A 14,408-nucleotide genomic window follows, 5' to 3' on the forward strand; every position below is an offset into this window, starting at 1 on the left:
TATAATGGGTACTCTCATAGAAACAAACTCAAGAATTTTCAAAATAAAGAAAGAGAAAAGATTTTGTCCACAACAATTAGTCTTGAAGTCATTTTTGCTTTTTAAAAAGTTCAAAATTTTCTCTTCTTAATGATATAGCATTTTCACTTGCTTTGTAACATAAATGAAAAAAGGTATCAGAGCAAAATCAGTAAAATGCTCTCCTTTGGAGTCATTGTATAGGCTTAGAAATGTGTATTTTATTAGATATCTGTAATAACGAAACTAAAATTCTAGAGCCAACCCAGAATAAAGAGAAATACCTCAGGAGAAGGCATTACTGGCATAGACTTGGAATGCTTATGTGATATGGCAAATAAATTAAACAAAGGTATAAAGCAATTGTGGCTATTATTCCTGAAAAGTGCTATAAGAATCTGATGTATTTTATATTAATACAAAAATTAATACCTGGTCAATTTCAAAATAAAATTACACTGTTCAATATGCTTAAATACAGGGATATTCTATTTTATTGATGTCTAAAAACATTCAAAACAATTCCTATTAAGATAAATATTCAAAAAAAGGTGTTATAAAATACAATAAATTATATATCTATTAATTATATTGTCTCACTGCTCCTGATTTCTTTATATGTTATTTTCAAATTCAACCTACATGCCAGGCATAACATTTAGGGAATTATTCTTCACCTCCTGAGGGAACAAATTTTAATTAAATTACTAGACACAAACTCACAAGAGATCAAGAAGCATGCTTTAAATAAAAGTGAACCATCCCATGTGGTAAATACACTGAGAAGTAAAACTCTGAAACTGCAAGATGTTGAGAAAATGGAAATATGATACCTGAAAGCCTACATGGCATTAATTAATCTTTAATTTGAAAAAAAGAAAGGAGGAAAGGTAACCAAGCCAAAAAAACTTTTCCAAACAGAACAGAAGATTAAAGCCATAAAGACCACTAGTTCACTATGCAACAAATTTACTTACTTGTCATCATGCTCATAAATATTCAGACCCAAAGCATCAACGCCTAGCCACAATTCAGTTCCCTTTTTGTTTTTTATTTCAAAATAGTTGACTCCATACATTTCTAGATCTTGTGCAATCTTCAAGTATTCCATCATAGAATCTTCCCTGTTGAGATAAAACTTACTGTAATATATTTAAGTGAGTTTCTAATATCAAACAAATTACAAAAATACTTGGGATTAAAATTTAGTGCTTTATGTTTATTCATATAAGTCAAATGATCTTTTGGAAATAATCTGATATATTAATTAATGTTATGAAATAAAAATACTTTAATTTGAGGAAAAATACTTAAGAAAATAGCCACTCAAATACCTTAGCATTCCCCTATGTTCTTCATGCCAGTTCTGTATTCTTTCTTCCCACTGTTCTTTTGTCAGTTTGTGTTGTTCCAAAACTCTATAGGAGAAAAAAATCTTTGAAAATGCCTTGATGATTCAAAATCAATACTCTTTTAGAAGTCTAGAATCATTCAGTACCTTGACTGTAGGGGTTGTCATACAAATCTATACACATGATAAAATTACACAGAACTAACAAATACACACACACAAATGACTACATGTGAAACTGAGGACATCTGAGTAAGGTTGGTGGATTGTATCAACATCAATGTCTTGGTTGTGATATTGTAGTAAAGTTATGCAAGACGTTACCATTAGGGAAGGTTGGGAGAAGGATACACAGGATCTATTATTTTTTACAATTGCATGTGAATCCACAATTATCTCAAAATAATGTTTCCAAGATCCTGATATTACTTTAAATAACACGTTTTTAAAATAGTTATTAAACAGATAGTTTACGGGAATGCAAATGTTTCAAATGAATAAAACATTAGACCAAAAAATGACTTTCTCATTATTAACAGAAAAATTAAGAGAAGAACAGATCGAAAATCAGAATTCAAAGGCCTTCATTATTCTTTTACTTTATGTATTTACTTTTCTTAGAGGCTAAGTTGTGTTAAAAGGATACAAGTAAAAAGTCATACTTTTTTCATGACCCCATGCCCTCCAAAACTTATTAGTTTCTTTTGTATCCTTCCAGTGTCCCTTATGCTAAAATAAGCAATATAAGCAAACAAACATTCTTATTTTCTACCACTAACATTTTAACACCAAATCAGCAAATTCAACATGCATATAAATTTACCTGCTATGTAAACTATAGATTATGTATTTCTATTCTCTTTGGGTCATATAACAATAACTATCCATCTTTCTTTATTGGTGAATCCTCAGATCCTACTTTACTGATAGCAAAAGCTGTGGTGTTAAAATATTATTGTTCTACTATGTAAATATTTTACATGAAACCTAGGGATTTCTTGGCAGTATAAAGGAATCTTAGCATGGAATCTTCCCTTGGACAAGTTACTATTTAGAGTGGATTCCATAATGGGGTCTCGGACCATTACGTTCCTATTACACACTGCTCCCTTCTCTATATAGCCTCTTTTAGGCTCTTGCTTTTGGGGAGAGGAGTTTTGTCTTTCTTCCTAGAGTACTTATGTTTCCACATTTTTCTTATCTTTATACTCTCTTGCTATATCTTCATATTCTCTCTATACTCTGTGCTCACCAAGAGGAATACAATCAGCTTTGTGGGCCTGATCAGTGCAGCCAACTGCTGGTACCATGATGTTAACCAAACCTGAAAGTATGGGTTAATTAAATTAGATGCCACTAAGATTTATGTTTTAGCTTTTATATCCTGCATTTCAAATCTCATTTATTTGCATTTTGCATAATGTACTTGCATCATTAATCTGCATAACTAGTTTGCAGGTATCCAAAGATTCCCACCCTCTGGTTCTTCTGTCCAGAACAAAGGAGTCCTTCTTCATACCCAATACTAATTTGTTCAACTTGACTTTAAATCTGTCTATCTGGGCTTTTAAATGACTTCTCTCTCCATTGTCTTAGGATCTTTACTCCATCATTTATGACATGGGACATATTTACTGCCCCCTGCCTACATATATTATCATATATACTTGTCTGTGTTACAGAGGGCAAAAACCACATCCATGTTGCTTACCACTACACGCCCAGTGCCAGAACTGAAGAGGTACTCAAAAATTTGTAGAGTGAATAAAAAAATTAAAATAAATCCTTTTCCATCTTTTAAAGAACATGCCTATAAACCCATGTTTCCCTACACCTAAGTTTTGTTTTTTTTTTCTTTTCCACAGCCAAACTTTAGAGAACTGTCTATATTCACTATCCTTCCTTTCCATAGCTTGCATCCACTGCCCCTTGTCTACCACAATCTGGCTTCAATCATGAACACTCTACTGAAACTGCTCTTACTAAGGTCACTAGCAATCTCCTTATTGTTAAAGCCAACAGATACATTAGTTCTCCACATACTCGACCCCTATGTCCTGTTCGACACTGCTGACCAGTCTCTCCTTGAAGCATTCTTTTATCTTGGTTTCCCATGATGTAACACTCCTCTAGTATTATTCTTGACTCTGGCCATTTTTTCTCAATATACTTTACAGGAACCTCTTCCTCTGTACACCAAAGTTAAGTTTCAACAAGGTCTGTCCTAGGCCTTTTTTCTCATTCTATATGTACTTTCAGGTCCATCTTTTTCATTCCTATGGGTTAATTATCATCTATTTGCTGATTACTCCCAAAACTCTATCTATAGTTCAGACTGCTCTCCAAGATCCAAACTCACATCCACAAATGAATACTAGCTATCTCTCTTGGTTATACTATAGATTTTTCAAACTCAGTATGTTCAAAACTAAAATCTTCCTCCTCTGAAATGTATTCCATCTCCCCATATCTTGGCAAAAAGGTATTACCAACCACCAAGATGCCCAAGTTAGAAATCTGGCATGTAAAAATTTATGTATATCTAGCTCTTTTTAAAGGAGAGAGATACTATCTGGTGAAGCTGATTATCCATATCACCAGAGAGCTGAATTTACTGTAAGAGAACAGACTGCTTATCTGGATTTTTCAATACAAGAATTAAAAGCATCTAGTAAAATCATCAAATTATTGCATCTGATTTATAATTACTAAATAACCTTCTGATTACTAATTTCCCTCCAAATACTTAGATAGTGAGAAAAAGTGTGCCATATATCATTCACGGAATAAATTAATCACTGTGAAGGTATTTTCTCCATTCTAAACCAAAAAATTAGTATTCAGACTTTACGAGTAAGTCTCTTTTATGCGTAGATAGCTGGAATTAGTCCTCAGAGACTATCGACTTGAAGAACACTTGATTGCCTAGACCTTCAGTTAAAGACCAAATCCCGAAGAACATGGGCTATCTTCCTTTTTAAATAGAGCAAGTTATAGCACACATGTATTCAAAATAAAGAAGTTAATTGTGCTTACATGTGATCCAGTGTTTAAAAGAGGTTTTTTAATCATACGGACAATTAAATGTAACCCAATTAATTCATGTGCTGATAGAACACTGAAAGAATATCTATGTTATACTTGTTGAGATAAAGTATGCCTATTCTTTTATGAACAATTAAGAAATTTAAGAGTAATTTATCTTAACATATTACCTTATGTATTGATTTAAAACCTAATCCACTGTGCATTTTACTATATATACATTATACCTCAATTAAAAACAAAAACTAACCCTTATCTGAAATGGAATTTCTACTGAGCCAGTAATCAATTACTCAATCCAGTGCTTAAAAAAATCCTGAGACAAAGAATTTGGGGTTGGAATAATAATCAAAACCAAACATACAGACTAAAAGTATCTCATAATCCTGATTCTTATAGTGAACACGCATTATTTTACTCTCTAAGATAACTACTACTGTGCTAAAACAGTCTAACACTTAATGATCAAATATTAAAGCTACTGTACTCAATGGTACCTTAAAAGCATATATCAATACAATTTATTAGCTAAAAATAAATGTTAATGCCTACCACCAAACGAAATTAATAAAAGTCAACATGAAGTAGAACGTCTTTCTTCATATTTCACACCTATGAAAAAGAAACTACATCTAAGAGTTTAAACACTATGAGGAAGTGGTGCATGTAGAACTGAAATTTTAGGTTAATAATATACAGTTTTGCATTTACATAGAAATTTCAAAATTCAGCAATTTGGACGAAGAACAGTAACAACTTCTTTCCAGGTTCCAAGAGAAAGATCTCCGAGTGCACTCTAAGGTCAGGGACATGTGTGCTACTAAAATCAAGAACTGAGATATTTAAAAGCAATACTTGACGTCATAATTTCTAGATTTCATAAAAAATACGACCAACTAACACATATCACATTTTACAGCTAAAACTGTAAATCATAGAGTTCATGACTGTAAGCATAAACTTTAAGGTAAGCAGACCAGAATCATTATCCCCATTTTGCAGATTCACAGATTTTAGACTGTGCACCTAAGCTCACATAACTAGCAAAGGATAGAATCAGTACTCAAAATCTAGGTCTTCTAATGATTTTTTCCTATGCCATGCTACTTTAAAATAACTGTTACAGAGGCAGCAATATACTGCAGATAAGAACAGAGCACTAGACTAGGAGCCTGAAAATGGAGTTTAAAATGCCTTTTAAAAAGTTAGAAAGTTAATTTTAATTCTGTGGAAAAAACATAGCCTGGCACTCATTACTGTCAAAAGCATTTACTAAGCACCTATCTGCCTGTGTAAGAACTTACCAAGCAGCAACAGTCATATCCTCCCTCAAGCCCAAATTATCTCTACCTCCATTTATTATTGCTTATCTTGTGGAAATGAGGAGAGAAGAGGCAGACAGCTTATGTAATTACAGAGTATATAAACCTATGTAGCTACTAGGCCATGATTTCCAAAAGCCTACTCTCTAATCCAGCTGGAAACCTAAAATCTAAAAAAAAGAAAAATCTATTTACAAACTTCTGAAATGTAATTTTCCAAAGGATATAACATAAAAGCATGTTTCACTTACCGCTGGGGTAGGAGTCTATCATTAGCCAGGTAGCCTGGTTTATGAATCTCTTTATTATAATCTCCATACTTGGCTTGCACAGCATAGGAAGCCAAAAGAACAGCAGTTTCTGGCGGGCAATATATCTCATCATTTAAGATTGCTTCTTTAACTTGCAAGAAGAAAAGTCTCTGGGTTATTTCTTGAATTAATTCCTCAGAAACATCTTCAGGAAAGAATTTAGCTCTAAATTTGAACTGTAAAGGATTCTCTTTTTTAACATCTTGCTGTGTCACCTGAAACAGTAATTTCAAGTATAATCAACAAAAGTCGTAAGTTCACAATAACTGAACCTAGTCATATCCAATTCTTTTTGGAAGAAAGTAAGATGTGAAACATAAGTAATATTCTAAATCTGTAAGTAAGATTCCAGTGTGTAAGATTCAAAACCTATAAAAAATATAACATGTGAGAAAAAAGATTCTACGTTCACAAATGTGAGCTGTAACTCATAGATCCTATCTAATAACCACATTGAAACTTGTCAAGAAGCTTATCCTGCAGATGTTTAAATCAAAGTCAAAGTACTAAGTTACACATAGTATTTCATATGTGTTCAGTTTTCAAATAGGAAAAGTAAATATTTCTATTTTCTAAGATGCTAAGTTGATGGTGCCTTATGGAATTAAAAGACATGATACCTTGAATGATCCACAGAGATAATTGGAAAAGAAAGCCTGAAACCATGAGGACCCTGAGCTCTTCTGGCACAAATTCATCATCAGGATAACTTCAAAGTAAGTTAATTATTAGCTAATGGTATCATACATATTTTACCTTTTTATTTAGCTTAAGCCACGTAGAATAACCTTTGCTGTCCACATACTGCAGCCCAAAAAACCAGACCTCACGCAAGCCAACTGTTTTCACCACCTTAAAAAAAAAGTCAATTTCAGTTCAGCATTCACATTATAACTAAATGGCACTACACTTCAAAAGAAGAACAAAACTACAAATGTATTATAGGTATATTCCTTTGTTATAGAGAAAATCTTTCCTAAATTTAACATATTAATTAAAAGAACATTTCTGAAAACTTAAATTCAGATTTTATATATTAAATTTTGTAGCATCCTTTCAATCCTATTTGTTGATCCACTTTTTTCTACTTCCTTTCCTTTTCATCTCCCATCATGACCCAACAGATAAGAGGAGCCTGGGAAAGAGACACAGAGCTGTCACAATCCTTTCCTATTTCAATTTATCCCCATAGGTAGGCAAGGCAAATAGTATCATCCTGGCGATGAGAGTTTCTGAGGACATTTACATGCCACACCCCAGGTTCTCCAGCTGGTGATTTCACCCCCAACTCCTGCTTCCCTTCAGTCACCATCATAGATTCTATGTTCTTCCCTCAGGGAGCAAGAAGCCGTTCTTGGAACATCCCATAAATTTCACCTTTCTACAGCTTTACTCACACTTTTCCCTCTGCCTAGAATGTCCATTCTGTACTTTTACCACCTGTTGAATAACTTATTCCTCAAGGCCCACCTCAACTAACATGCCTTCTGTGAATGAAGCTCTCCTATCATCAACATAAAATTAATCACTTGTTCCTTGATGTCTCCATAGTACTTGTCTATACTGCTATTAGAACATTTACTCTACCATAATTAACTATATTATTAGTAGTGTGTCTATTACCCTCCTTGACTGTTTAAAACCAAGGACAGAGATTACTGCCTTATCTTACTATCCATGTCATCTCAAAGAATGATTATCCTGTGGTAGGCACTCAAAGTGTCAGAGCAAATGAAGTGGGGAGCCAGGCCCCACGTGAAGGACTGTAATAACGCTTAACAAAAGCATATTGTTTTTCTTTTAATCTATATTTAAAATGAAGGAAATGAGCCAGGGGAGGTGAGAACTTATCACATTTTAAAAGCTTTAGAGAAAGATTAACATTAGTTCTTAAGCAATGAACATTCTTCATTAAAAAAAATCTAAAAATATGCCAGGCTTTTGGTTTCAAGACGGCAAACTGAACCCTTCAGTTTATTTTCCCTCTCTTGAAAAACTTCACTGAAGTGACACATAAACAAAAAATAAAAATAAGGAAGAACAGGGGCTGGCCACGTGGCCTAGTGGTTAAATTTGGTGACCTGGGTTCGGTTCCCAGGCGTGGACCTACACCACGCATCAGTGGTCATGCTGTGGCAGTGATCCACATATAAAATTGAGGAAGACTGGCACAGATGTTAGCTCAGGGCACATTTTTCTCAAGCCAAAAAAGAAAGAAAGAATGAAAAAATATTCAGCTGTGCTAAGAAAGGTTATCATCAAAAAACCAAAAGCTGAGAAATTTTTGGATGATAAGGCATGTAAAGATTCATAATGATACAAAAGCAGATCAATGCCAAATAACCAAAACTTGAATGTGGACAAAGGAGATCCCAGATAATTTAACTTTGGCAAAAGATCGGCTGTCCCAGCAGAGCCACAGAAAACATTCCTGTTCAGAGTGGCAGGAGTGGGGAATTTACACGGGTCAAGAGCAACAGAGAGAAGTGTATCAAAGAAAGTGGCCTCAGCTTTTGCCTCCAATCTTTGTGTGGTTCACAATGCTGTCTAAGTCAAAGGAGGGTTTGCCACAATGGGCACAAGGGACAGTACCTTAACTGACTTCAGACTATCACAACACCAGGAAGAATAAAAGAGCTCAGTTGTGAGATTCCTTAAGAGGCCGTTATCTCCTAGCAGCTCCTTCCCTACTTTTGGAACTGTTCTCAGAAACTTTCAATCACATAATTTTATAAGTAAAAAAAAATGCTTAGGCATATAACTACCATATATATTTACTTATAAATTATACAAACGCTATCACACTAATACATTATAAAGCATATATTTTTTAAAAAATTTGAAAGAGGAAAGACAAAAACATAAACAGACATTTTAACATTTTTTTCTTGCATCCTAACAGATCATGTTGAGCACTCTCTGGGGATTTGAATACTCTCTAATCACACAGGTAGAAGCTGGAAGAGGAGGCCAGTAAAGGAAGAGTCAGCAGGGAGCAAACCAAAGGAGCTCCAGCACTCAACTAGAGCCCCCTGCACACAGCAGCTGGCCTCCTGCCAACATCACAATCAGAAGCGAGGCTTTGCTACAGGTGGACTCAGGTGTCTACGTACCCTCATTTGAGGATGACTCCTCTTCCAGCTCTGCTCCTGGCCCGACCCTCAACCTGTCTACCCGCCAGCTCACCCCATATACTCACTACATCCAAGGGAAAACCTGCTTTTAGATGCTCAGATTCAGGCTCAAGAGAAGTGTCAGGAAACAGAACACTGACTAAAAGAATTAACTACTGAGGGAGTCATAACAAATAACAATAGTCCTTAATCTAGACCTTCATTTACAATATGAAATATACGTATGTTGTGTGTATGTACGTATGTATCAAATACTGTTCTATGTATTTTACATGGATGCTCATTTAATTCGCATAACAACCTTCTGAGGGAGTAATGTTATCATCATCCTAATTGTACAAATGAGAAAAATGAGGCAAAGAGAGTAATCTGTCCAAAGTCAAACAGCTAGAGCTGGGACTCAACTGCAGGCACCACAGCTCCAGAGCCCACACTTCTAAACTGTTATACATTACTGCACTATAGTAAATAAGGTCTCATTTTCCCTGGTATCCAAACTAAAGCAAACCTACTTAATAAAAAACACATACTTCTCTGTATCCAATACCAAAAAGGCCCACTTGCTGATTAGTTCTTGACTACCACAAACATTTCACTCACTGTAAATAACATTTCAACTTGCTATAAAGTACAATAAATGCTAACTCCATTCACATTTTTATTCAAATAAGTAGGCAATATATTTACAAACAGGAGGTCAAGAAGAATCAACAGAAGGGGATATTTGCTCACAGGTAAAATATCCATAATGTAGGATCATGTAGCTGCTTATGATTTTGCTTTAAAAATTCGCTCACTCACACAAAAACAGTCTTTCATCCTCCAAAAAAGACCTTATCAGGGCTTTCAAGATCATTAATCACCTAGTCAGGAGATTAAGTATACTACTTTGTCAAAAAAAGAAACCACCCTATTAACTTTTTAAAATTAACAAAATTTTAAAATTTTATTTCATCATATTTTGGATCAGTATATAGATAGAATGACAGCTGATAACACCAAGACATCTAATGGGTTATTTATTGCTGTGATTCTAGGAACTTTCTCTCCCATCCTCTAAGGTCAAGTTAGTCTGACCACAGACCACTGCGCTCCTGCTCATATGTAAGTTATCCTCCTCTAAGACTCCTGCCATGCAAGATACCTCACCTTCCTCCTCTTTGCAATCATCAGTTCACCTTCTTAATCACTTGACCTCTGGGCACCAATCTCTTTCCTCCGTTTCTCAATAAAACTTGACTACTTACAACATTACATATAGCATCACCTGGGGAGGTTAAATTAAAAAATACTAATGGTTTAGAGTAGGCCCCAGACACTTAAATCAGAATCTCTGGAGATGGTTTCCAAGCACTGCCTTTCTTTTTTTAAAGCTCCACAGGTGACAAACGTGTACTCAAGAATGAGAAAAAACATCAATAGTCCAAGTTCTTTAACATGACATCAAACTGCTCTTAGGTGCCTACTTTAGCCTATAATTCTGCGCCTTTGCTCTTGCCATCTCCTCTGTCTAGAATCTCCACCTATTCCACCATGTAGATTATCTTTTAATTCCTTTTAGTCTTCATTTCAATGATTTACATAGCAGATGTTAAATAAATACCTGCTAATAATTATTTTCAAAAAGTCCTATTCCTCAAATCTAGGAATGAGAAAGAGTAAGAATGTCACTATAGTTGTTAAGATCTCTGAATACCTATGGAAAGTTCCTAGTGTTACACTGTTGCATTATTAGTAAAGGTATAGGAAAACACAGAAACAAGTTGCAGTAGCATCCAAATTATGATGTTAAAAGTTGCATACTTTATGTGGCTAAACGATACCTGGTCAAAAAGTTGTTTGCCAGTTGTATTAGGCTGAATGGCAAATTCCAGCTCAGCATCCATTGTGGTTACTCGTACATTGATCTGTAATAAAAACAAAAGGGATAATCAGGAGAGAGATTATACTTACTAAGTATTAGGCATGAGAAAATACCTTCAGCTGATTTATAAAATAAAGTCATATAATATGTAGCCAGTCAAGAGCAACTTCATAATTGTACCTAATATTTTCTTTATTAAAGTGATAAAGTTTGATTTTAATCACAGGAAATCTCAAATCTACTTGAAAAACAAAGAGCTTACAAAGTTCTCTTTTAAAAACATTTATTGAATATTTAACATATACTAGGCACAAGACCATGAGCTTTCCATATTCTCATTCAGCCCCTGCAACAATACTAGAAGATGTTCATTTCTATGGAAACTCAGAGTTCCCATTACTTGCCCAAGGACACATGGATATCAAATGGCAGGGCAGACATTTAAACTGAGGTATAACTACAAATTCTTCCAATGTCATTCACTATCTCATATTTCTTTCAACACAAAAATCAGATATTTAGTTTTATTCATACTACAAATGTATTCTTCACCTTATAAAAAGCATTCATCTATTGCCCTTTGTTAGACTCTATCTTAAATTCTAATTTTTTTGTGTAAATACCTTTCCAAATATCTCACCAAAAATTTAACATGCCTTAACCAAAACAATTTTAACTCCAGAGTAGCATCTCCACCTAGCATTCACCATGATGTGGTACAAATCTATCTTTTTGATTTTAACTCACAATGTTAGAATTCTAAATCAGACTTCTTACTTCCCCTTAAATGTTTTCCTCATTCTAACAAGCAGAACCTCTACACATGTAGCTTTTGCGGGGGTGAGAGTAGGGGTGGGGAGTGTTGGGGGGGTGGGCGGGGATCAACCCTGAGCTAACATCCACCACCAATCCTCTTCTTTTTGCTGAGGAAGACTGGCCCTGAGCTAACACCTGTGCCCATCTTCCTCTACTATATGTGGGACGCCTGCCACAGCATGGCTTGATAAGCAGCGAGTAGGTCCACACCAAGGATCCCAACCAGTGACCCTCAGGCTGCCAAAGCGGAGCACATGAACTTAACCGGCCCCTGCACATGTAGCTTTTATCTGAAATACTTCTCTAGTCAAATAAATCTTTCAGATCTTTCTTTAAAACAGTTATCTGTTAGGAAATACTGATACACATTAAACAATACATGTAACATACGTAAACAATGAAGCATAATAAAATGAAACCTCCTGGGATACAATAATACGTATTTGATCTTCATCTTGGTTCCTAGCAGAGTTTCTAAAACCCTTGGAGTTTCCTGAATGATAGATGTGAGAGGAGTGTCTTCTGTTATTCATAATAAGCTCCTTTCAACCACAGGTGAGTTTATGCTAATGAGGTAACTCTGGATGGGCCCCGACATAACTCCAGAATGGGGGCTGGTAACCAAAGGAACAAACTACACGATTAGAGCCACCCACACCAACCTCCAGGAAGAGGAGAGAGGATGGGAATTCAGTTAATTACCAATCACCAATGATTTAATCAATCATGCCTACGTAATGGAACATTCATAAAAACCCTACACAAAAGGGTTCAGAGAACTTCTAAGTTGGTGAATGCATCCACATGCAGAGGATGGTGCACCTCAAACTCTACAAGGACAAAAGCTCCTTTGCTCAGGACCCTTCTGGACTCTTCCTATGTGCCTCCTCTTCATCTGTATCCTTGATTTGTACCCTTAATAAGATCCTTTATATTAAGTGGGAATAGTAAGTAAAGTGTTTCCTTGAGTTCGGTGATCTGTTTATAGCAAATTATAGAGTCTGAGGAGGGGATGAAGGGAATCCTCAGTTTGTAGCCCAATTAGACAGATGTATGGGTAACCTGGGGACCCACTACTTGTGAGTGGCACCTAAAGTGGGGGGCAGTCTTGTGGAACTGAGCCCTTAACCTGTGGGGTCTGTACTAACTCCAGGTAGTTGGCGTCAGAATGAATTAAACTGCAGGACACACAATTGGTGTCTGCACAGAACTGGAGAACTGCTTTGCGTGGAAAATCCACATTCTGTGTGAGAAATTTTCTGAGCAAAGAAAAAGTTCTTCTTTACCCATAAATCTACTATCCAACTTAATAACTAGAAATAACAAATAATGTTGCATATATCAGTGTATTTCTTCTTTTTGAATTTCTCTGTCCCCAATCCTCCACAGGTAAGCAATAACCTGAATTTTGTGTTTGTCACTACCTTGCTTTTTTAAAAAAGAATAGTTCTACCACAAATGTAGGTATCTATATGTAAAATATTTAATTTTTCTTGATTGTTAGCTGTATTAAAATTTTATAGTACTTACCAAAAAAGTGCTCTTTCTCGATGTGGGCAATGGTTACATCAGTATATTTATTTTCTGAAAATTCATCAACTACTCACTAATGATGTATTCTTTTGGATACGTATATTCTATTTCAACAAAAAGTTTAAACAGAAATTGCACTACACTGTAGTTTGTTTATTCACAATTACATTTCTAAGATCCACTCACATTTTTGTGTGTATAGTCATGTGCTGCATGATGACATTTCAATCAACGAGGGACCGCATATACCACTGTGGTCCCATTAAGATTAGTACCACATAGCCTAGATGTGTTGTAGGCTATACCATCTATGATGTTCGCACAAGGACAAGATCACCCGACGACACACTTCTCGGGACATGGTTAAGTGATGCATGACTGTAGTTGTAATTACTGCCATATAATATCTACATGTGACTAAACAATCACGTATTTACCTAATAATGAACATTAAATGTTTCCAACTGTCTGGCTATTAAGAAGAGTACTGCTATGAACATTCTTGTAAATGACTCCTAGTGCATGTGTCTGAGTTTCTCTACAAGTATATACTCAGAATTCCGAAGGAATAAAGTATCATTCCTTCAACTTTACCATGTATTGCTGAATTGTCTTCCAACATGATTGAACTTACACTCCCATCAATAGTACGTAAGAATTCCTGCTGATCTATATTTTTACCAAGGGTTGGTATTATCAGATTTTTTAATGTTTGACAATCTACTGGATATAAAACAATATCTCAATATGGTCTTGATGTGCAAATCCCTGATTCCTAATGAGGCTGAGAACATTTTTGTATGTGAGGTAGGCAGAACTCTGAGACAGTCCCCCCAACCCATCATCTCCACCCTCTGGTATTACTCTCATGATTATGCTATGCTACATGACAAAAGGGATTTTGCAGCCATACTTAAGGTTACTAATCAGTTGATCTTAAAAAGATTGTGTGGGTGGGTCTAAGCTAATCATGAGTCTTTTAAAATCAAAGCATTTTCTTGACTGGTTGCAGAA

General features: G+C 35.3%; 1 protein-coding gene across 1 annotated transcript in view; it reads right to left on the bottom strand.

Moving 5' to 3' along the window:
* Window positions 1-14,408, bottom strand: part of RDX (radixin) — an 85,502-nt gene that overhangs the window by 48,913 nt on the left and 22,181 nt on the right. The window contains exons 3-7 of the mRNA XM_070623072.1: window positions 11,005-11,088; window positions 6,804-6,899; window positions 5,988-6,262; window positions 1,353-1,436; window positions 996-1,142 (exon numbers count right to left, since the gene is read on the bottom strand). Of these exons, the coding sequence (XP_070479173.1) occupies window positions 996-1,142; window positions 1,353-1,436; window positions 5,988-6,262; window positions 6,804-6,899; window positions 11,005-11,088 (686 nt within the window). The remainder of the gene's footprint in view (window positions 1-995; window positions 1,143-1,352; window positions 1,437-5,987; window positions 6,263-6,803; window positions 6,900-11,004; window positions 11,089-14,408) is intronic.

This window comes from Equus przewalskii, chromosome 6 (assembly GCF_037783145.1).
Source record: "Equus przewalskii isolate Varuska chromosome 6, EquPr2, whole genome shotgun sequence".
Taxonomy (NCBI): Eukaryota; Metazoa; Chordata; class Mammalia; order Perissodactyla; family Equidae; genus Equus; species Equus przewalskii.